This window comes from Mugil cephalus, chromosome 21 (assembly GCF_022458985.1).
Source record: "Mugil cephalus isolate CIBA_MC_2020 chromosome 21, CIBA_Mcephalus_1.1, whole genome shotgun sequence".
NCBI classification, from domain to species: domain Eukaryota; kingdom Metazoa; phylum Chordata; class Actinopteri; order Mugiliformes; family Mugilidae; genus Mugil; species Mugil cephalus.
Genome location: NC_061790.1, coordinates 18543511 through 18569328, shown reverse-complemented (window position 1 = coordinate 18569328; position 25818 = coordinate 18543511). Strand labels below are relative to the sequence as shown.

Genomic DNA, 25818 nt, shown 5'->3' with positions numbered 1-25818 from the left:
AGTCTACCGACAGACTCACACACTCTGCAGACCTGGATCCGTGCCATAATCTGTGGATGCCACATTTCTCTGGGATCTGTGACATTGCACAACTTGCGTCTCCAGGACTGCGTTCCCACACCGCCGCCCTGGCAAGTGTTTCATAGCTGCTTTTATTTCAGCCTCGAGAGAGAGATTCATGCGCTGCATAGTTTCATCCACCTGTCTCAGAAAACGGGGAGAATTCTGCACTGCTTTCTCAAATGTCAAAAAGGGAATTACTTCTTTAATTTGTGCACCTACAAAAAAAAAAAAAAAAAAAGATTTTATAACCCAGGGGAAACAAGGCCACAGACAGTTGGGCTAATTCTCTCTGACTGGCAGTCGAAGCTTACGCAACAGTACAGCAGAGGAAAAGTATACTGCTGGAGAGGTGAAAACAGAGTGGACGTCTGGAGGATCGAGTGTTCTTTAGAAAGTTACCTGTTCACGTAAGTGGTACAAAGGATGGAGGAAAGCAATTTAGCTACTTTTAAAAGTGCTTGCTTCAATTAGTTTTGAGTGGTTTGGGTTATTTTGTGAATTGTTATTTCGGCATTATGTTTTTATATAATTATTAATGATGAAATGCTGCTCTTTTTTATGTTCCACTGCAGTCTGTGGGCACTTTTCTTGCTTTTCTTTTGATGTCTGAAGGGACTGTCCTTGCATCTTAAAATGGGATCAGCTGCAGACATATTTTGAATTTTTCACATAATTTATTGTAAACACTTCATTTGCACACTTACAGGTTCTACTTGAGTACAAGGAGTATGTCTGCTTCATGCAGATCTTAGTTTACTCCTTAAGTATCAAAATGAAAGCTTTCTGAACTCAGCTCGTATTTATATACATTTTTGTGTTGGCAGGAATGCAATACAACTTTTAGCATATTATTTCATGCATCAGTTGTTTCCCAAAAATTATCCAGCATATCCATATACAGTAGTATCGATGCACAGTAGTATTGATGCGAAATCAGTATCTAATGCAACTGAGAGTATTTATGTGATTTAAGGATTACATGTATATGTCCCACATTTCACATGGATGATGAATGATAACAGTCTTAGTATGGCATGAGAATATATGTTTGAAAAGTTTCCTTCTTTTAAACGTTGCATGCAAGGAACAACAATCTGTAACTTTTATGAAGCCAGTTCAGATAAATCCAAGTGGTTATGGAGGAGAGTGTGACCATTTTGGAGGAATGCACTTATTCTTTTTGCGTCAGCACTGAAGCAAAATTTGTGTGGACATTACGGCATTTTGTTTCTGCAATTTGCTCCGTATATGGTTCTGCACACTGATATGTGACTGTCACTTTTTGGGCTGGTTTCACATCCACATGTTGTTTCCACCCACGAGCCTGGGGTGTGAGTCTTCGTGTTGGATCATTGCTTTTCTTACTTTTACACTTTGCACAGTAAAATTTTGTTTTTCACTCACAGTTTTAGTTAGTTTTGTGTTTTATTCCCCACGTGTTCAGTCTCTGCTTGGTTACCCTTAGACAACGAAGACATTTAGTTAGTGTTTGGATAATTTCAGGGCTTGGGTTAAAATAGACTGCGTCAAATAAAATATATATAAATATTTTTTTTTTTTTCAAAGTTTTGCGTTGTGCCACAAAATTGAAAATTCTTATCCTAGGACACAAATCACTTAAACATAACATCTACTATATTAGTCTGCTACTACAACTATTTTAAAGTCCAATCAAACTTACTATTTTTTGGCGTCTTGAACTCTGCAGGAAAGATGCAACACTTATCATGGTTGATTCTGGCAATGCTATGGATGGTGCAGAGTGTGGACGGCTGCCCTGAAGCCTGCAAATGCTCCAAGAAATCTGGCCCAGAAAAGACAGAGGTCAATTGTCATAAGAGGGGGCTTCATGCCTTTCCCTCCAAACTGCCCCCTGATGTATGGATCATTAAGCTAGGTGAGTGTCTTGTATAACTTCTGACATTCAAGACAAACAGTAACGTGTCTGATATTTAAAAAATGTGGGACATAATTGCACCATTAACCAATTTCTTTGTTGCTGGTTGAAGGTGAGAATGGCATCACGGACCTGAAGGCAAATATTCTAAAATCAGTTCCAAAGATTGAGAGTATCAACCTAGAACGAAATGCAATCAAGTCCATCCACCCCCAGGCCTTCTCTGGGGCAAAGCTACTGATGCTTCTCAATCTTTATGGAAATCACATCTCTAGCCTTCCGCCAAGAGGGTTTCAGGTAAAGAGTTGAGGAACTGGCAGAAATTAAATGAAAACTATCTGACAACAAAATTGTTTCTTTTTGCATGTCTTTAGGACCTCTTGAACCTCCGCTTTCTCATGCTGGGGCAGAACCAAATTGGTATTCTCAAACCTGAGATGTTCGCTGGCATGAGGAACCTGTCAGATCTGGACCTTCCTCTCAACGCACTGACAACACTCCCTTCTAACGCCTTCAAACCTCTGATCGCTCTCAAAGTTCTGGACCTTTCCCTGAATCGCATCCAAAGGATCTCTCCAAAGGCTTTTACTGGACTCAGACAACTACTGTTCCTCAACCTAGACAATAACAGGTCACGATAGCACACTGCATCTAAGTCCCTTTATATAGATGTTGTTCATCTAGCAGAAGCAGTGACAAATGACAGCTTTCTTCAGTGAAAACCTTCTATTCTATGCACTGGAGCTCTGTACTGGTCTTTATTGCATTCGGTCAAGTTTAGACTACTACAATATCTCAAAATCCCAAAGCCATTGTGACTAAAGCCTGCTCTTGTAACATAAAAAAAAAACGGACACACCTTACTTAAGCCTAATGGAACTGTCGTTCCAATGAAATACTGTATTAGCATGCATATAAAACATGTGATTCTGGTGTTGACAGCATCAAATATTCTTTATAAACTGAGGAAGTACTAATTCAATATGGCCTTCTTCAGATGGTGTTGAATTATGACTTGTTTGCAGATTTCCTGTTGCTATCGCAGAAGTTGATTTCAAATCAGAGGAAGCATGATAGTCTGTCGCTGATTAAAAAGATGCACAAATTAATGTATTTCATGTTTAACTTGTGCAAGAAAAAGGTATCTGTGATGTGGAGTGTTGAACTACAGATCAGTTGTTGAAGTTAACGAAGAGACTGTCTGACTGTTCTCCCAAAACCCAGTCTGAAAACGGTTCCTGCTGGAGTATTCAAGCCTCTGCGCTCTCTGGAAATGCTGGTTCTAGACAACAACCTTCTGTCCACATTGAGTCTTTCAGCTTTGGATGGCCTGGATAATTTGCAGGTAACAACTTATATTGTCGTGGTTTTCACAAATACAAAGAATTTGATGACACATTCAAAGACTGTTACTTTGAAGCTTAATCTGCTTAAAGCTCTGGTTGGGTAATCAACTAAGTAAACCTGACTTAGGCTACTTCTTGTACATAATTGTTCATTTACTGGATCTCATCAGGGCATATAAGTCACATAAAAACAATAGAAATAAATGTGCTGATTATCGAACTAGGAACTCTACCTGAGGAATAATGAGCTGGAGAACCTGCCATCTGATGTGTTCAGCAACATGCCCAAGCTTTCCCAGCTGGCGCTCAGTGGAAACCGCCTGAAGACAGTGGATGGAAACATGTTTGCCCATATGCCTGGTAAGGCGACCTTCCTTTTTACTGTCCCATTTCCATAGCAAAAGAGTTTGAGCTGAATGCAGGATTAATTTTCTTCCTTTCTGAACCCTCCCAGAGCTGAAGAAGCTGTACCTCCATGACAACCCGTGGCAGTGTGACTGCAACATCATCTCCTTGGTGAGGTGGATGGGACAAACCAAAGCCACCCTGTCACCACAAAGTTCCCTGAAGTGCGTGGATCCAACCGAGCTCCGTAACAAGAGCCTCAGCAGCCTACAAGCGAACAAACTGCTCTGCCGCACCTAGTGCAAGAAAATTACAAAATTGGCTTGGACCCAAAGAGATCAAATGATGAACTTTTCAAAATAATTGTATCAATTGTGGCCTGGTGTTAACAAAACACACTAGTCTCTTGTGTGATTTCTCAAAGCTGCAATGCAATTGACACATTTCCCAGTATAATGGTAAATTGTAAAACTGTATTTTGAGACCTGCACAGTGACGTTTTCAGCTTGAAATCTTGCATTATTTCTCACCTTTTAGGAACCTTTAACATCTTGTATTTGTTCAGTAGTTTTCTGTTTGAACCACACTAGGGTATATGACTACAGATATATACTGCAGTTTACGCATGAAAATAACTAAACCTACACTTATTTGGTTTGTGTGTGACAGAAAGAAGTGTGTGTTATCAAAGCATTTTCCACTAGCAAAAAATGTATCTCTAAATTCAACACTGGGATTAACATTATAATCTCACAGTGCTTGTCATAAAGAGACTGTGCAGATTTGGAAAGTGATGGATTACATGTAATGGGATTACATTAATCCTTTTCTAGGAGAGGATTTCTTTAATCTTTTATACTTAAAAATATATAAATAAATGAAAGCACTTGGTTTGAGAAATGATAGACTCTGCCATCATTCTGCTCAGCCAAAACTAAAGTTGCAGACAGCTGTAGAAAATGTATGTTTATTGATTTTGGAATCTCCAGATAAGAATAAAGGCAAATGAGAACGGTGCAGTTGCCTTGAAACTTCACATTAAGCTATGCTTCTATCCTGGTTTCAGTTTCCTCCACGACTTGGTTGTATTTCCAACCAAGATTTTCTTCCGTTCATCTACAAAATAAATAAATAAAAAATCTACATCTCTCTAAGTGAAAAAAATAATAATATACTGATCGGGCATAACATTATGATCACCCTCCTAATATTGTGAAGGTCTCCCTTGTGCCTCCAAAACAGTTGTGACTCATCAGAGAATGGGTATGGGTCTTCTGAGGGTGTCCTGTGGTGTCTGGCTACACGATGTTATTAGTGGGGGTCTTTGTTTACTATGGGTTGACTCTGTGGATCATCCCACAGATACTTGATCAGTTTGGATCTAGTGAATATGGAGGCCAGGTCAACACCTTGTGCTTTGAGTTGTTCCTAAACTGTTTTTGTATGTGTGTCTGTATCAGGCTGCATCCTGAAGGCTGCACCACATCCGAACGAACCCACGTTTACCAGAACTCCACTGGTTGATCAGTCGGAGTAAAAACATCCTGAAGAAACTCTAAACATTAACAGAAAAGACTGCGACCCTGAGAGACAGAGAGCTGTTGTGAGTCAGAGTCAGCAGAGCGGGACACAGCAACACATGTGTATGTGTGTAGGGGAGGTGCGTGGCGCGGTACCTATCACAGAACACAGACACAGTCAGATAACCAATGAGGATTTTCATTCAATCCGAGCACAGATATTGACTCGTATTACTTGTATAATACTCATACTCGTCAAAAGTGCTCGATCCGTACCAGATACTCGTTTCAGCCGAGTATCCGGCTCAACTCTACTATAGAATGTATAGTATATAGCGCTTTACCATAGACACTGAAAGACTCAAAAGATTAACACTATGCTCTGCTCTACCTCCACCAGTTACAAGAAAATGTCGGATTATACACTGTACTTGTTTATTTATTGTTTAATTTTTTCCAACTCTCACTGTCCCAGGGAACCAGTTCACGGAGCAGTTGGTATGGAAACAGGTAGTTGCTATTATGTCACATCCTGTACTTTTAATTTGGCTCAAGTCCCATCCACTAACATGCAGGGGGCCGGGCTAATGAACTATACTGCAGCCCAAGACCCGAGGTAGCTCTACTTGGTCTGGCTTCACTTATAAAATTTATACAGTCCATGGTTTTTACAAACTCACCATGTTATTTAAATCTTATTGTGTGACTGGCCATCAACTCGTGGTCTTGCCCTGGAGCACAACTGAATACACCAAAAGTCTCCACATTCTTTTGGCCATGAAGTGACTCGCACAGAGAACACAATCTGTCTCGCAGTATCTGCTGCCACAGTACGTCTTCCACTAATCCCCTCTGTCAGCACATGCTATCATTTGCTTTTATTTTTCTGCAACCATCCATGCTGTCAGACACACACTCCTCAGGTTACATCGACAGGAGAACAGACAAAGGAGACAGTGACGGTGATAGATCAGTTTATAGATGGAAACAGAGAGATGACGACAATAAAAGCAGAGCAGAGCGCAATATCCTGCCCTAAGCTTTCTGTAACTGACAGGGTGGCTCCCATCGACCCCCTCACACAATGACTTGACATGAAGCGTCGCCCACCCCAGTAAGGAAGATAATCGCCATAATTCCCACCTGCATTAAACCTGTTATTATAGGAGAAAGCGCCTCAGAACAATATGGGCTTTGTTCCAAGGTGCAGCTTCTTTTTCCGCTCTGTTGGTAGCTCCTGTGTATTGTAGAACACACAGAAGACAAACTGATTAATTAATTAATTTATTTTTTGACCCCCTGTTTTTTTTTGGTGTGTTATTTAACTGGCTGATGTTAAGCCCATCATCTTTAAACAGGGCTCACTTTCATCACTGAGCAGTTCACTAAAGTGTGAAATTATAGCAGGATTCACATGCTGCTTGAGTGTGCAGTGTAGACACATGTATCTAAAAAAATCACAGACTAAAGATCCATAAAGACGGATGGCAGAAAACCTTCTCAGAAGCTGAGCGAAAGCAAGGAGTAGAAATGCGGATCGATAGTGAAATACAGATACTTCCGATACCAAGTCTTTATGCTCAAAATTCGATTCTCAAATCAAAATATCGATACTTTCGATACTTCAGTCATTCGAGGTAATGTAGGAACACAGTGGAAAGTAACTAAATTATTCTGTTGTGCCAACATAACAAACCTTGTGAAACACCTCAGGTTAAACCACAACGCAGAATATGAGGCATTTATGATGAGGAGGACAGAAGCGGAGAACATAGTGTGCAGAAGTTTTCATTTTACAGTAGTTCTTAAGAGTTAAACAAGATTTTTTTTTTAAATTTATTTTTATTTACTTATTTCTTTTGTTTGAAACGCCTTTCTGTTGTTGCATTAGCTTGGCTATATAATAAATGAGGCCGCTACCTCAATTATACTTCTGAGTTTAAAATAAATAAATATATTACTCTGATGTCTTGTGTTCCTTATTAAACTATAATTTGAAAAACACTACCTTTTCACATTTACAGGACATATTAGGGTCTATTTACGCAAAGTATCCGTATCGGATTGGTATTGTCGGAAAAGAAATCGATGAAATCGAACATCACTAGAGTCTACGGGCACTTGCTCCCTTTTGGAGCCAGCCTGAAGCAGTCAGTCGATGAACTGCAGTTTTTTGCACTTTCATTGTCTTCGCTGCTCAGACACATGTAGCCAAGTCATAAATGGTAAGCAGCATGTAATAGCATTTTTTTAATTAATACAAATAAACGTTTACATAAATATGCAATTAAATTAAACGTGTTTGAACTTGATGGTAAAATAAGCAAGTGTTTGTCAGTCTAAACTGCGTTACGTCAACATTTTCCATTGTCAGTTTTTTCATTTCAAAGTTAAAAGGACATATTTTCACTCAGTATTTTGGTACCTAAGTAATATCCTCATGAATGCCAGCGGAGCTGGACCCCCACCCCGACTGAATGGTTACAGGCCTGAATATGATGGCACTAGCTCAGGTATTATAAGGAATATTCATTTATGAGTCATTTATGTAGTAGTGGTCACAGTAGTTTTAGTAGTTGTTCATTCTAAGCAGTAGTATAAGTCAGCTGGCTACAATTAAGTGGAAAGAATTAAAATATTTCTTTGACCTTACAAATTAAGCTATTAACTACATATCCATAGTGTGATTGCAGGTATGCTTTCACAGTGAGTTTCCCTGAGGACTGTGTCAGTATTTGACTCTAAGGTGTGCAAATACATAGTGCACATGAAAACCAGCCCATCTGTGATATGTCCAATTTCTGTTGCCATATAGAAAATGGAATCATTGTTTTAACTGCGCTTCCGTTTGTTGAAACAATGAGAGATGAACTAATAAAAGGCATGAAGACACAAATTCTACAAACCACAAACTACAATTCTACAAACCAATTCAATTTTGTGAGAAACTCTGAGCATCATAGATGGATATTATTTCAGATGCTTTATCTTACGGTATATCCTGTCCTGAGAAGCCTAATTAACCCAATTACAATAAGATACCATCTAAGTTACTTAAGACTATGAAATACTGCACTGCACAGTCTGGACTGGTCAGACAGTGCTGAGGCTCTCTGCAGGAAAAGACCAAGTAGGTTCATTCTGAAGAGACTGGGGAACCAGGATGGTATCGATCTTCTACCAGTATGTAGTGAGGGGAGTCAATTGAGGTGGTTGAGATGGTTCGGGCATCTAATAAGGATCCTTTCTCAGCCAGACTCACTCAATACTTTTTGTTTCGACCAAAAATATTTCTACTATTTCAGTTTCCCAAACTGCGCAGCAAAAAGGTTATTTTACTGCCAATATTTTATTTATTTATGTTCTAATGAAACACAGGACAAGGTGCACAGGTTAACTGTTTTACATCCCTTTTCACCCTGTTATATTCCTTCGCTCATTGTGCTAGCCAGGAAACACATCCCCCTTGATTTCTCCTTCACCAGGTTGTTCCCTGGATAAAGCAGTGAGAACCCATCGGAGGGCCTGGAATCATTTTAGCTCTGTTAGATTTTTAGGAGAAAAACACCATACAAACAGGGATCCAACTGACAGATATTTCCTTCTTGTATCTGCTTGAATATAGTCAGGATAGTTAGAAGAACACACAAGGAAAGGTTTTTGAAAATCCAATAGCGTATGGGGATTAACACATGTAGATTTATTTATAATCTGCCAGACTTCCTAACGTCTTATGTTCGCCACATATAGTGTGGTCTGTGTCTATATGTCTGCTGTGTCCACAAAAATATCTCCTCAGCTGCTTAGAGGGAAAACAAGTGGGACACTGAGTGGGACCTTTGTGGGACAAATCATCTTTCTCGTTGACCCAGAAAAAAGCCTCCTTTGAATGCCTCTTGTTTTGTGTGTGTGTTTTTTTTAGTATCAAACTAAACATTTTAACGTTTAAAAAATACATTTTTAACTTATAATGTATTCTATGATGACTAACTAAACATGATATGTATGATCCTAAACTTCTACTCATCCTTGGCCTCATTAGGTAATCCATTTATTTAACCAGAGTATCCCCACTGGGTCTTACGTGCCTTGCAAAAGGACAACCTGAACTGTTGTGACTGAGGGCCAATTTAGAAAAAAGGCATAATGAATCAGTGATGCATATGTGGAACAATCCTGTGACTGTCCGCACTATCTAAATAGGTCAGTATCGGCAGGGACTTGGGAAAAACTGAATTATCTGGCCCCATTTTGCATTTCTCCGACCATGACAGTTGTTGCGCGCTGGTGCTGTGTTTTCTTGCCTTTCACCCAAGGTCAGCCCAACACCTTCAAATTACACTTAATACTAAAATGAATTCGGGCTGCAGACCTTTCAGCTTTAATTCAAGCGGTCCAACAAAACACATATGAAATTTTTAGAAACTGCAACCACATTTTATACTTACACATTCATCTACAGTAGTTACAGTTAGTTTTACCATCATCAGGATGAGATAGGATGACTGACTGGCCATTGCAGAGTCTTCAGTATATTTAACTTCAAAAAGGTTTCACTTCTTGGTTTGCTTTTACATCAGGTTTTGGATATCCTGTCCACCTGTACTGTGAAGCAGACAAATTAAAGTACAGACGTGACTACATTTGGAGGTGGCCTGGGATGCATTTGACCACATTCCTTTGGTGATGTGTGTACACAGTACTACTATTTCACAATGCTGTAAGAACGCACACCCTCCTCTAGAGTTGCCACAGTGTCCTCAAGGACCTCCTTGGGTAATAAGCGTCTTAAGCTGGGTAGTGTTTTACTCTGTGAAAGGTGACTTCCATTTTCTCAGACAGTGCTGACATGCAATTTCCATTTACATCAAACAGTCATTCAATCATTCAAGGAGCTGTCCATCAGCACCACACAGATATCAGAAATGACAAGCAAGGGGCTGTCTGTAACAGGGTAATTAACAAATGATTCATAAATAATGGCATCTTTCAACAATGGAGAAATGCATTCTCATATATAACAATCTGGCATCCAACATCAGATCCAAACAAAATCCAAATATCAAAAGAAGCCCATGAAATCAGTAGGCTTACAAATAAACACAAACTAGATATAAAGATGACGTAAATTCTGCTTGGGTCTAGTCAGATGATATTTAGATAATATCCTATTTAAGCAAAAGCAATAAAGAAAGAAACAAAAATAAAACATCGCATCATTACTTATGGCTCTTTCCCTGCAGTGGATCATATTAAGATATCACAGTGTTGGCAGAGTACTACCAAAACCCAAATATCAAATGAAATGATTCCTTCTGGTTGGAAATCACTGCCATGTGATATTAATTGAGAATGTTATGCTTAAACATCCCAAGCATTGAACTGCATGTGAATGTGACATGCTATCAGGCCACCATCATCCCTCATACACCGTCTGATGTCCGTTGAATAGAAATTATGTGCAGGAGCTGCAGGGAAGAGGGTGGTGTTTTCACAGATCACAGAGCACAGGCCCTCTTCGCTGTGGGCCTCTTCTTCTTGCTATTCCTCTCTGTCTCTCTCTGTCCTTGGTATGACTGTCTCACCTGCTCCTGCTCAACCTGTGGCTGTTCAGAGCTAGGTAGCTATCAAACTGTCTCTTAGGGTAGTGGTGCAGCAGAAATTTTGGATGTGATTAGAAGAGGTGGTAAAGGCATTAGAGGAGGTCGTATCTGATGTTACCCCTGTCTGTGCAGCCTTCTGTTTTTGCACAAAGTTATTCCATATTAATCCTTCACGTACAATGATCGGCCATAATGTTACGATCACTGAAAGGTGATTTGAATAACACAGATTATTTAGATATTGTGGCAACTCTCAGTAGGTGGGATATATTAAGCAGCAAGTGAACATTCTGTCCCCAAAGTTGAGGTGTTGGAAGCAGGGAAAAACAAGCAGAATGATTAGAGCGACTTTGACAAGGGCCAATTGTGATGGCTAAAAATGACTGGATCAGAGCAATCTAAAACTGCAGCTCTTGTGGGGTAGCCCCAGTCTGCAGTGGTCAGAAACTCGTAAAAGTGATCCAAGGAAAGAAAGCCAGGAGAGGATTATAGACAGGCAAGGGAGTGAAGGCTAGACTTTATGGTCTGATCCAACAGAAAACGTTCAGTAACACAAAAAGCTCATAAAGTCCATGCTGGTTCTGATAGTAAGAGACTCGTCAGGGTGTCCATGCCGACCTCTGTCCTCTGCTGAAAGCACAGTGGACAAGAGGTCGAACCAGAACAAATCTTTTTATCACAATGTGTACCAATAACAGAGTGTCGTTAAGACAGACTCAACTCTGCAGCGCTGCTGTGCTATCTCAACATCAACTCCCCTTCCCACTGTTGCCACGGCAACCCTTGCTTACGTTATAGCCTGCAGATGTGTGCAGTCTTTATGTGCTTCCTACCAAGCTGGCAGTCATCTTAAAATCTTCTTTCCCTGGACATTTGTTTGCACACAGGTTTCATTTTTGTAGCTGTTTGGGGGTAGTTCCCATTTTGAAGAAACTATGCAGCAGACACAGCATGATCCTCACCATGAGACAGCAGTCAGGTGTTGTGCACACAACCCACATCCCAGAGATACACAGTTCACACCCTTGACAGTAGCAGCATTACACCTGCTGGATGCTGACAGGGCCTGTGGAGGCTGATGAGAAAACTCATAAGAGGCAATAAAGAAGCTAACTCGATCAGAGGGAAGCTGCTGATGTCCAGGATTCAGTTTGTGGGCGTTGTTTGGAGGTATGTAGACACTAACAGGAGCTAACCCACACAGCTAAGAATAATACTGAGGTCAAGGAGATGGAAAATAAGGTCAGGCAGGTCACAGAGCGCCATTTTGCCGAACATTGTGTCTTTGTTAAAATTATGTAGTTTGTGCCTGTTTTGACTCTTGTGGGTTAGGACGTCAGTGATGTGCATTAATCTAAAGCAGACCTTGGAGATGGGAAACTTGCAGGTGGCCTGTAAGATGATTTTCAGTAGTCCATACTGAAGTGTAGTCTGAAGACTATACTTCTTCCAAAGTTCAATCAACAGGGCTACAGATTCTAATTCACAATCCCAGGTTGAGGCTTGATTACCTGGTAATGTCAGACTCTGACTACGTGACAAACCCCTAAAGCTTTGTTACACAAAGCTACACAAAATCTCCCCTGTATGATATTAGTAAGTATGGCATTCTGAACAGATGCTTTAATCACTATTAGTTGTTCATCCTTTATTTATTTATTTTTCAGTCGATGTTTGTTACGCAATAGCTGACACTCAGTGGCGTACTTCTGATGCAGCAGTCATATTGTTGTTAACAAATTTAACTCAACGGATGACTACATAGCACTTACTCTTCTGTGTTCTATACTTAGAAGCTGCAATTGAGGAGAAATGGTAGAAGTGAATTCCTTATCTGCTAGAACAGAGAATAGGCATATTATGTTTGTACAGGAGGGAGAAAAGGCCAGACTGGCGAAGATCAGGCATAGCGCAGGGCAGCTAAGGGCAGGCAGAGCCTGGGCGCTGAGGGATGACTTAAATGGGCAGCTGATCATCCCAGCGTAGATAGTTAGCACCTGACTGCGACCGGGCCTGCTGTTGTGGTCGAAAGTAGAGAAGGTAATGTATTTTATTGAGCTGACTGTGGGAAGACAGAGTTGAGGAGGCTGATGAGTGCAAGAGAGCTAGATATGCAGAGATTGCAGCAGAAGCTAAGCAGTGAGGGTGGAGTGCCCATGTGTCGCCCGTGGAGGTGGGTTGTCATGGATTTGTGGTAAAATCCACCATTGCTCTCCTGTGTGAGCTGGGCATTCGTGGGAGAGAACAGAGGGTGGCAGGTAACAACATGTCCCTGGCAGCAGAGCGACCAAGTGAGAGGCTGTGGCTTAGGAGGAAACACATCAGCTGGGGAGCATGCTACAGGTAAGGCTAGCTGAGTAGTTTTAGTAGTTAGTAGTAATCTCTCAGTTGGAAGTCACCCAGTTGTGTTGTGTTGTGGAACTCACTGTTAAGTCTTCTTGAGGTGTCGCAGGCCTAATTTAACGAAGTACCAGTGAAGGGAGGTGCCCACTTGAAAATTCCAATGATGTGCCGCATACTGCCTACTGCTTAGCTAGGCTAGTTAGCCTGTGTCTTCTTGTTGGCTGCGAGTTGGTAGCTGACAGGTAGCCTACTTGTTTTTCAGTTGGACTCGGCTTCTAAAGGTGTTTTGCCTCGGATCTTGGCACAAAGGAGAAGTGGTTGAAATGTAGTTGCATATCCCATTATCCCAGGATTACGTGAGCCTACTGCTGTTGGCTAGGCCAGTTGGACTAGACTTCTAAATGCATTTTGCCTCGGATCTTGCCTTTTTCTGATGTTGTGTCCAACTCCCTACCAAGAAGCACCATACCAATTTTCTGCCACAAATAATGATATTGGTCTGATATCCAAGAGGGTAGAAGCTAGTAGTACTACAAAACTGAGCAAAAAAATGAGTGTTTTGTGTTCAGTCCAGAAGTCTCAGATCAATACTGAAAACTGTCTCTTTCAAGACTTCTCCTTGAGCTGGTCAATAATAGAACAGAGAGCTTGACTTGGCAAAGAATTTGGAAAAAACACATTAAAAAAAAGCATGTATGATAAATAAACACAGTCAACATGGATACAAGGAAGCGTAAGGAATTACAAAAGAACACCTCTCAAACAGAATTACACAAAGAATAATAGAAAATTTTAAATCAGAGAACTTGGTCTGAAGAAGTACAAATTAGCATGCAAAAGGCAAAATAGTCAGCAGAAAAGTCAAAAACTGTTCAAACTAGAAATGCTCAGTATATCATCTGGCAAAAGGATGAGAGGATGTGCAGGCAGTAATACAGCTACTTTTATTCAGAAGGAGAATTTCAGGTTCTTCTTGTGAATAAAAACCACAGCTCTTAAAAAATGAATGGGTGAGAGTGGGTGCAGTGCCCTTGTCATATTTAAAATGTTACTGCTACAGCTTGGCATAAAACACACCACATATCTACTTTATAAAACCAGTCAGTTAATGTCACGGATGCCTTTCATAAATATCATACCATGTTTTATGTGACTTTGTAGCTATCATGAAAGTGTAATGCATGTGTTATACCTCCACATTAATTAGGTACAGCATCAGACCAGACTCTAACCTGCAGTTTATGCTTCTGCACTAAACCAATGCAGAGGCTACAGCATTAACGCAGAAATATTAAGTGAGGAGGTTCGGAGATAAAAACATTTGCATGACTCGTCTTTGGTGGAGTTTTATCTACATCCAGCAGTACTAACTGAGACTTCCAGTCAAATATTAATATCTGTATGGTCATGTGATGGTGTGGAGATAGCATTCTTGACTAGCAGTTAAACTGGCTGATTGTGTACCTTGTCCAGCTTGTCGTAGCCAGACTCATTTCTTCTCAGAAAATTAATCTGGTAGCACTCCATTTGGATTCTATTATGTGTGTTTTAATAGACAGAGACATTTTATTATTATTATTATCTATTTTTTTTTTTGCATTTGAAATTACCTAAGATAAGATAAGATAAGATAAGATAAGATAAGATAAGATAAGATAAGATAAGATAAGATAAGATAAGATAAGATAATACGGTAACACTTTCTATGAAGCTTGTATTTATAATGCCCTATGAATGCACTCATAATGTTTTATAAGGTGTCTATAAAGCATTATAATGGTCATTATTACCATCTATACATATTCACAAGTCGTCATAACCAACTTCATGATGCATTATGACAACTGGTTATGAATGATTGTAATTTTAATCTGAATAGTGCATTATAAATATGTCAATATCTGCCTAGTCACTTGTTATTTTATGATGCATCATAACTACTTTGCTTTGCTAAATGTGCATAGTGATGCATAATGAGTTTTGACTTTGCCTATAGTGCTTTATATCTGTAGTTATATGTAATAAAGTTATAATAATGTATACATCTCCCTACAGCACACTGTTATAAACAGCTATGCAATATCATAAGTGCTATTTGTCAGCGCTAAGTAAAGTGACAAGAATATGACACGATTATTAACAGATATAAGTTACTATGAGTAATTAAAAGGTGCAATGGACTAAGTCCTGAGTCTGGCATCTTTACCCCATATGCACAATGTTAATATCATAGGTGTTATTTGTCAGCTTTAGGTAAATTAGTGCAAATGAGGTGCCTGGACAGTAAAGACAAAAGGAATGTATTTAGTTCACTTTATTTTCATTTAAACCAACACACATAATCAGAATGATTATCAACGCTCTGAGCACATCACACAAACACGTGAAACAGGCCACAAAAGTGGCACGGCGTGGTCCTAGAGATGTGGCTCTTAAAATCGCCTTTGGGTTGGTGAGGTGATTCAGGGTCAGAGGTCAGGAGATGGTTTGACAGCAACTACAAGAAGAACAGAGGCAAATCTTTAGTGCTCTAGCTGGGTTTGTTTTTATGCAGAAAGGTTTGATTGAAAACACATAAGCAGATCACGTTTTTTGTTTAAAGCAGCCTAATGAGACATTGTGTTACCCGTAGATGGCTTAAGCTAGCTAGAGGAAAGTTACAAGACACGGCTAGTTTTAACTCACAAATTAGATCGTTTTCATATTCTTGCGTTTAATGATTGAAACCATTCGAAATCATTGCTTTAATATCTAAACGATGTGCTTCATGTAAGCAAAGTAAGACATTAGCTCACAAAACATTAGCAGGACAGAGAGACGACCTACCTGTCCTGGACAGGACTCAGTGGAGAAAGGAAAGAAAAGCCGCTTTACGACTAGTACATACCGTCAATGCTTTACGACAGTGGGTGGAGCTGGGGCGGAGGTGGGTGGGTGGGGTCAGAGGTCAGGGGTCATGGACTAAGGAATGACATTTCTACAATAATAATAATATTAATAAAAACGATATCAAAATAATATCTGACGGCATTCAATAAATGCGGACATTTCTAGCGATCCTGTATAAGAGACCGATATAACAAACAACCATTATTTTTTTTTTCGAATCTCAAAGTGCCGAATCCTGCAGCAAAATTGACGTTACATTAAAAACCGAAATAAGACCATTACAAATCTAGTCTAAATGAAATTAAATCAAACCTCTTCATTGCGCAGTGTCACATTGACAGTCGCCTTCACAAAATAAATTCCAGTTGAAATACATCAGTTTGAAATTCGTTTCGAGCGGCATGAAAATTTGACACCAAACAACAGATTAATTTTCGTGACAGTTTCACATCCACTGTGACACCGGGTTGGCATTTAACCACTTCTTTATACAGGATCGCTAGAAATGTCCGCATTTATTGAATGCCATCAGATATTATTTTGATATCGTTTTTATCAATATTATTATTATTGTAGAAATGTCGTTCCTTAGTCCATGACCCTGACCTCCGTCCCCACCCACTCACCTCCGTCCCCAGCGCCACCTACTGTCGTAAAGCATTGACTGTATGTACTAGTCGTAAAGCGGCTTTTCTTTCCTTTCTCTCTAGTAACCTTCGTGTAGCTAGCTTAAGCCATCTACGGGTAACACAATGTCTCATTAGGCTGCTTTAAACAAAAAAACGTGATCTGCTTATGTGTTTTCAATCAAATTTTTCTGCATAAAAACAAACCCAGCTAGAGCACTAAAGATTTGCCTCTGTTCTTCTTGTAGTTGCTGTCAAACCATCTCCTGACCTCTGACCCTGAATCACCTCACCAACCCAAAGGCACTTTTAAGGGCCACATCTCTAGGACCACGCCGTGCCACTTTTGTGGCCTGTTTCATGTGTTTCATGTGTTTGTGTAATGTGCTCAGAGCGTTGATAATCATTCTGATTATGTGTGTTGGTTTAAATGAAAATAAAGTGAACTAAATGCATTCCTTTTGTCTTTACTGTCCAGGCACCTCATTTGCACTAATTTACCTAAAGCTGACAAACAACACCTATGATATTAACATAGTCATTTATAATATTGTGCATATGGGGTAAAGATGCCAGACTCAGGACTTAGTTCATTGCACCTTTTAATTACTCATAGTAACTTATATCTGTTAATAATCGTGTCATATTCTTGTCACTTTACTTAGCGCTGACAAATAGCACTTATGATATTGCATAGCTGTTTATAACAGTGTGCTGTAGGGAGATGTATACATTATTATAACTTTATTACATATACTTATAACTACAGATATAAAGCACTATAAGCGAAGTCAAAACTCATTATGCATCACTATACACATTTAGCAAAGTAAAGTAGTTATGATGCATCATAAAACTAACAAGTGACTAGGCAGATATTGACATATTAATAATGCACTATTCAGATTAAAATTATATTCATTCATAACCAGTTGTCATAATGCATCATGAAGTTGGTTATAACGACTTGTGAATATGTATAGATGGTAATAATGACCATTATAATGCTTTATAGACACCTTATAAAATATTATGAGTGCATTCATAGGGCATTATAAATACAACCTTCATAGAAAGTGTTACCGATAATACTTTATTGATGCCCACTGGGGAAATTCAAATCAAGTCAAGAAAAAATATGACAGTGATAAAAAAAAAGAAAGAAAGAAAGAAAAAAAAAGAAATAATAATAATTTAAATAGGATTTCTGCTGGGTTTGGTCTTATTATGGCCAGGTCCTTTTCTTACGATGTCAAAACTAAGTCTGCTGGGAGGCTGGAGTATCCAAGTTCAGAGATGTATCTCCTGGTTTTGATCATGTTAGGATATGGCATTTATGTATCAGTCAAAAGCAATTCAGCAACTTGGTCAACTTGTTTCACTCGACATAGAAGGTGTGTCATCTGTAATACTGGAACTTGTCAGTTGGTGACCAGTTGGAGAAGAATGAGCTCCCTTACCTCTAAATGGGGTTCACATGCAACATATTTGTACTGCAGTTGATTCTACTTTCACCTCTTCACCTCTATACCAGAAACAGTCTATTTTGAAGCCTTTTTTTTATTCCAGTTTAGTGTCATTATTGTTTGAGAAATATTTCAAACTACACATTTCCATCTTATACCAGCCACACAGTCCAATCTGTTGTAAACTGTGAAGCTATTAGCAAACCAAGATTATTTAGCCAAATGGAAAAAGCTGCCGTGAGCTGTGATTCATCTGAAAGCCAGCTTCAGTCCTTAGATAAACAGCAAATAGTAGGAAAATGAATATGAACTTGTGAGGTGTCCTTGAAGAGTATGTGAACATTTCAACATAGCATATGGTTTCAGACACCTCAGGGTGGAGAATAGCAACATGGGGCAGGGCACTGCAGTTCGAGCAAGGGCGCCTCACGTCAGGAAGCTCTCTTTCTCATTAAAGATCATTAATTCATGTTTTTGTTGTTCTGGTCATTAAAACTGAGCCCCAAGGAAAACAGTTTTCAAAGCATTAATGCAGATGTTAAGTGAACACGAAAGTATTTATGAACAAAAACAAAGGGAAGGTCACATACCAGAGCCTAAAACAATAATTGAAAAAATAATGTCTGACACGAGAATGTTGCCAAGGTTTTTAAATACTTTTGTGAAATTTAAAATACTGCTGTCGAACCTAATTTCTGAACGCACCATTAGCTGGGTTTACATGAAGCCAAATATTCTGATTTCAATTAGATTAGAAGTCCATACCGACTTCTAATCCTCCATATGAACACCTCAGTCAGAATAAACAGGCCCAAACCAAATGAATTAGTTTCACAGAGGTAGAGTATTCATTTTCCCAAACTGATTGAGAGTCATGTAAACGGTGAATCAGAATGAAGTCAGTGTCCGCTCTGTTTGCGCATGCTCTGTCTTGACATAAATGATGTTCAAGTCAACTCTGAAAGAACTAGACATTATTGCACACTTAGACGGCAGAAAAAAATAGAAATATTGAACTGCAAGAGTGGATATGACTCCACAAGCTTTCCAAATCAAGCTTTAATAACAAAAGTGTAAACAATAGCAACTACTATGCTGATGAGTCATTAGTCTGATGAAAACATCAGTCACATGATGTTTTTTACATTGGTCTGCACATGTCACACGTCTGTAAAACGCCTGTGCCAATTAAATGTAGTGGTACATGTAAAATGCCTGTGCCAATTAAATGTAGTGGTACATGTAACCACCAGATCGGAATAGATCACCTCACATGTATACAGTTTACCTAAGACCTAAGTTTACTGGGAAACAGAGTCTAAAACAGCTGCTGCAGTCTGTATTGCCGTTGGCTATATGCTTATCATTTTCTGGCTAAAACCAGCTTTAACACACACATGTGTTGGTCTCTTGGACCTTTAGGGCATGGTTCCAAAATATGATGTTACTTAACAACAAAGCTTACTGAAAGTCTGGCCGGATTTTACTAGTGGTAGCTTGTGCTTAATGTACTGTTACCACATGTGTAACTGGTTAATACCACAAATAATGGTATTATCTGACCAGTCAGTGACTTCTGTTCTTAATACTTTGGCACAGTGCTCAGGGCTGTCTGCCATGTGACTGGGACATGGGATATAGACTAGAGATGTGCTTTTCTTTAGTCAATACTCTGAGCACCAATAATAAGTGTGTGCAGGCACTGGGGAGAGCTACTAATGAGAGAGAGAAAGGTGGATAGCGAGGTTAAAAGTAAGAATCTGCTTGTTTAAAAAGCTGGCCACAGCAAAGTTTTGTACTTCAAAAACTAAGACATATGAGTCATCTAACTTTGGTAACTATATAAGTTAACTTGGGTACATTGGAGGAGGAAAACTGCTTGTTTATTTATTTATCATGATCGACTTCAGCCTCACTCTAACTTTCCAAGACTCCATAAAGTCTTTTCTAACTCCAAGAGTTAGAAAAGACCACAGTACAATGCTTAGGTCCTTATAATTTACTTGAGTACATTCTTTTCAAGCCATTTTTAGTCATACTTCCCAATTATGGCATGAATAGATCACAACATTTTTGCCCTCAGTTCCTGTGCTCACTGCTCTGCTCCAGCATGGGCAGAAAAGTCCCCCAAGGTGTGTCTTTCTGTCTCTCCCTTCAAAATCTGTGTAACCTGATATGTTTGGATGAGACGCTTTCACACCTAGAAATACTCACTTTGGTTTGGGCAAGAGTGGCCTCTTGGTAGAGTTTGCAGCCAATCCCATCCCCTCCATGGTGCTGTAACAGCACTGGGCAGCACCTTCAGCAGCCGACTGCTCCACCTGTTCTGTGCAAAGGAGTGTTACCGTAGGTCCTTCCTTCCCGATGCTGTGAGGCTGCTGCCTGTGGACCATGTACATGAAACTGTTGTTGTAGTTACTTGTTATTTTTGTGTGTATATATATATATATATATATATATATATTTTTTTTTTAATGATATCTGTATCTTGTCTTGTTCACTGCCCTTACTTTATGCTGCTAACACACACAAATTTCATTCTGAGGATATCGAATTGATACAACTGCCTCTCGGGTTCAGTTGTTCTGGAACACAGTGTGATTTCTATGTTTGATTTCCCAGTTTCCAGAACAACAACCTAGGTGTGAACGTAGTCAGTTACAGAGATATGTCTATGGACACCTCCAGCTGGATGGCAGACCTTCAAGAATGGGTACTATTCCCAGAAGTCTGGTCATCCTGAACTACAGTATGAGCATCACGGCACCTGACCGAAGAGGCAGAGATAAGGTCCTGTTCAGGCCCTGAGTATACTGGATGATTCATGAGTTTTTCCTGCTGTCTAAACCTGATTATTTCACAGCCTCCTCACAGATGCACTGCCACATCCAGAAAAGGAATTTGATATGAATTTTATTCTGATGGATGGGATACTGATACTCAGTGGCGGCTGGTGATTAAATCTGGTGGGTGGGCTAACAAATGCATAATACCGCATATTAAAAAGTTAACACAGCAGCAAAAGGAACATCACCTACAATACACACAGTTATATCAATTACTGGTACACTATACTCTTTTAGTGCTCTACATCAGTAGTTCTCAACTGGTCCGTCTTCGGGACCCCTTAATGACAAGATGTGACCCAAATCAAAGAAAATTTTCAACTTCTGAAATTTATTGAATGAAAAGAGTGTACAGTTTGAACCTGAGAGACTAGAATATAATATCACAATACGAAAGCACTAAATAACAAATGTAATGATAAACCAAAACGACCAGCAAGTGGTGATTCAGTCACTTCTTTAAGCATTAACCATAAGGCTGACATGACAATCACAACATTTCTCTAACAGACCATTTTTAACAGATTTAGTTTGGGTTTTCATGCAAACAGCATGGGAGGGCTTAGCACTGTTAGCCCATTGATATCAGCCGTCCCTGCTGATGCTGATCCTGAGGACGTTAAAAATGTAACTTAATTTTTCGGATTGATCTGTGTTTTACTCGTAATAATTATTACTGTATTTGTAACACCTCGAAAGTCACAGTCACCAACTCAGCAGCTGGACTCAGCATCGCTCCTGCCCATGCTACTCCTTGGTCACACACATATCTCATCTTCTGCCTCTTCATCTGTTATGAACTAATATTTAATTTAGGAAATGCTCTCATGTAACTGGGACTTTTGAGGGGTAAAGTGGAGAGGAATGATAATGAGGCTGGGAGGATTTTGGTCTCAAAGCTAACCATTAACCATATATGAGCCTGTGTCAGCACTTTCCAGCCCTTATCTTTGACTAGGTTTTCTGGAGCATCTCTGAAGTAATTAACACTATCTGGAGGTTATCCACAGAGGAGGAGTCGTAAGGAAAATAAGCAGAAAACATGCTTTGTAAAGTCACTGTTGGTTTCCCATGTTATGTGAGGATTCCTCTGAACTGCAGACATCAACAAAACTACTAGTTTGAGTATAGCGTCTATGGACACACTAGTCTGATACAGCTTTTGTAGCTGCACGCTACATTTCTTGTGATAATAATGTTAAACATGTGTATTTTTGTTTTTTAAAAAAAGGCTTACTCAAGATGATACGAACATGGTTGAATGTTGCTCCTCTGAATTGGTCTGAAAGGTCAGTTTGACCCATTACACCACTCAGCCTGAATTCTTGTCTGGATTTCTTCAGGTTCATTGATCAGTTAGCTGAGAGATGCTTAGGTTACACAGGGTTCATACAGTAGCTTCGGCCTTCCTGCTGATGGAGTTGTCAAGGAAAGAAGTGGAAGGCGAGTCATAACAAGGGCAAGCTGAATGGGTGTTGTCGGTGGGTACACCCACAAAACCTAGTCAGTTACAAACTAGGCCACAGTCAGTAGGATGGTTGTTGATTTCTCCTTTGCCATGAAAGTTTACCTGGATGCCAGATCTTTAATCCCACAACAAGCAAATGAATGGTGTTATGTGCTGCAACAGCCAGTGGTAAAATGTAAACATAGATTGGCTACAACTCATTGCACAGTAGTTTAGCATCTGGAGAGCTGATAATTTCCTTCACAGTGATATGATCACAGTTACATCAATTGGAGCAGCAAGCCTTTCACTTCTTACTGCTTTGTTCTCTCTGTCCACCTGAACTTGCAAGAACTGGCTCGGTCCACATGAAAGTGTTATTTTATCATGATTTTAGCAAGCGTCCATCAGACATATCATAATGCATTTGTGGTAATCATGCTGTCTGCTAAACAGGGGAAAGGGCTTGCCCATCTGGTCATTCTTCAAGCATTTAGTTCCCATAAGAAAGGGGAGAACACAAAGCTTGTGTGACCATATGCTCAGACTCTACTTCCTCGCATTCATTCCCTGTCCACATTAAGTTCAGATAGATTGGTCTAGACTAAATGGAGCTGGGACACGCCACTGTGCTAATCGAGTACTTGCTCAGCACAGCTCAGCACAGCTCAGCTCAGCCCAGCACAGCCCAACAATGCTGAAAATGCATAACCTCCAGCCTGACGTTGAAAAAAACTTCTGCCCTGTCAAGGAAAAACAATATTCATGATGCATCACCAAAGCTGAGGAAATATATCCAGAGTAGGAAAAAGCACCAATGCTTCCAGTGGAGGAGAGGAAGACACGAAAAGATGGAGGGGTTTTGGACTCATACTAATTCAGTTTTTCATGTCATACTTTGAACAATCTCATATGAAGTCCTTGCATTCTAATAGCTCAGTTGCAAAACCTAAAGTCAAGATGTTATTCTTAACTCAATATGTGGACGTATACTTAGATTTTTGTCAATGTTCTCTCAGTTTAGCTCAGTTTTTCCTAGAAGTACACCTGTCTGGCAATCACTGGTTAAGATTAACATGCAAAGGACATTGGTTCTGTTATATGTCATTGCCTAAAAGTATGCATAAAATTGTAGTTACTGCCACAGTGAAATCCAGCATTTTCATGCATTGTGAAAATTTACAACTTTTGACGTGTTTTTCTGACATTATATTAGACTGATACCAGATATACTGTACTTTACTTTACTTTAACTGTGTCAATGTATAGGAACAAAATAGGTGCAGATGAGTTCGTGAGTTAAAGATGCTAAAGGAAACTGACTGACTCATGAAGTAGGCTAACATTGTAAATTAAATTTCTCTCACTGTCAGCGGCATCTTAGCATTTTAGCATCTTGCTGCTGTGCAGGGGAGGATTATAAGCTTTTATTTTGTTGTGCTTTTTATTTTAAGTTTTCCTGCATCAAAAATGTCATTGCGGATAAGTTAATAAACGTTGTCCCAAATGAAATCTCCACAGTTTTCATTTGATGAACGCAATTTCCTTCTATGCTGTGATGCTGCATCTGTTTCTGCTCGGTGGACTGTGTGTGTACAGTGCAGACGTCAGTTTGGGAAGTGGGGCCTGAAGTTCAGGGCTGAAAGGGTATATTGTGGTGAGATTGTGTACTGATTGCTGTGTATGGGGTGTGCGCCATTCACACCATGAGCTGTGCATTGCGTTTTTTATTACTGTCACGTTATAGTTTCGATCTTGAGTATTTGATATAGTGAGATCTTGAACACTACCGTTTGGTAGTATTGATATGACAACATACAGTATGTGTTAGGAGGCATTGTTCCGTTTTTTTTTTTGTTTGTTTGTTTGTTTTTTGTTTTTCTGTAAACCTTGTCTCACTGACACAGAATTATAGAAAAGGAGTCACTTAGGTAAATGTGTAAAGGTGCCAAATGTTAAGTTACAGAATTTCTGGGTAACGTATAATGTAATAAAAAAAGCAATTGCATGAAAGCTAGGCTATATGGTAACACACAAGCCTCAGCAGTGGAAAAGAGCGCACAGGCAGTCTCCTATGGAGCCTCAGTGAGGATGTTAGAAGGTAAAATGACCGAAACATATTCCTAGGTCGGTAAGCAATCTTTATCTCCACTTAGTGTACAGAGAATTTCACTACATGGTGAGGTGTCATGTATTCCCTTGATCTCTACCAGGGAGCTGCCCCAGTGCTGGATGTGTTATCAAAAAATATGTCATCGAGGTAAGGCATGTGCTCTCTTAGCTGCTCTAAGCGACTGTCTGGCCTGTGGGATTTTTCACAAGGAAAAGCCATTTCAGAAACATGTCTGTCAGCGGTTTTGGGAGGCACAGATGAGAGTGCGGTACTAGGGCGAGAGAAGACTGGAAAGGATGGAAGGAGGAGCAGAAGTTGGAAGAAAATAACTGACGGAGACTTGAGCATTTCAACGTGAAGGGAGGACATGAAAGAGAATGAGGGTGCACGGGTGTGAGAGACGTACAGATTCTACAGACAGGTAGGCTGACAGGCAAGTCAGATGCCGCAGCAGAAGAGGGATACGAGCAAATGAGGAGATAGAAAATTGTAAGCTGGGCTTTATCCGCCAACTTCTGTAATGATGCCAGTGGGAGGTGATTACCGGTTACAAAATAAAACACAGGTCCCTCCTGGTGATCACCTGACATCAACACAAATCGACTCATTTACAGTAGTAGAAATCACCTGAGTTGCCTATTGCTTGCAACCTCTGACGTTAATCTTTTCATTAGGACACATTACAGTGAAACTTATGCCACAATTACAATAACAAAACTTCATCTCCACTGCATACAGTGTAGAGAGACCTTTAAAAATACATTTCTAGGAATGAAACATGTAGCTTTTTAATGATCCCACCAGTAGCTAAGACAAACTTTTTATGTACTGAGTGACATCATTTTACATGGTAAAAGGTGCTATTCAAGTAATGTGTCATGGATTTAAATGTCATTATGCTTGATTGTAGGTAAAAATCTCAGTGCTGGACCTGGAAAAGTCTGCACAGTATATAAGTAAGTATCACAGTAAATAAATAATAGAGACTGAGATACAGTCTGTATACAGCCTCTTTACGTCTGCAGCCCAAGGATCAGCTGAAACACTCCCACTGGACCGATTGATATTATGTGGAAAGAGAACAGAGTTTTGTTACTGATCTAACTCGGGATGCAAGTGAGGAGATGGAAGAGGAGTGTAATGAGGCAGGGCTGTTTCAGGACACTCTGGGGGCCACAGACAAGAAGCGGCTTGGAGCCCCCAACCCCTCCAACTCAGAAAACATTAAGAATCTGGAACAAATATTTTTTAACTGACTTAAGCTTTTTTTTTTTTTTTTTTTAACAAACATTACATTTTTGTTGTGGCAACTGA

At 39.7% G+C, this 25818-nt stretch overlaps 1 protein-coding gene across 1 annotated transcript; it reads left to right on the top strand.

Annotated features, from left to right (window-relative positions):
- Nucleotides 1-4766, top strand: si:dkey-1j5.4 (leucine-rich repeat-containing protein 15). Its single transcript, XM_047574008.1, has 7 exons — nt 1-470; nt 1772-1960; nt 2073-2257; nt 2335-2591; nt 3185-3305; nt 3531-3666; nt 3761-4766. The coding sequence occupies exons 2-7, from the start codon at nt 1777-1779 to the stop codon at nt 3949-3951; spliced, it is 1074 nt and encodes a 357-aa protein (XP_047429964.1). The 5' UTR covers nt 1-470; nt 1772-1776; the 3' UTR covers nt 3952-4766.
- The last annotated feature ends 21052 nt before the right edge of the window (nt 4767-25818 follow it).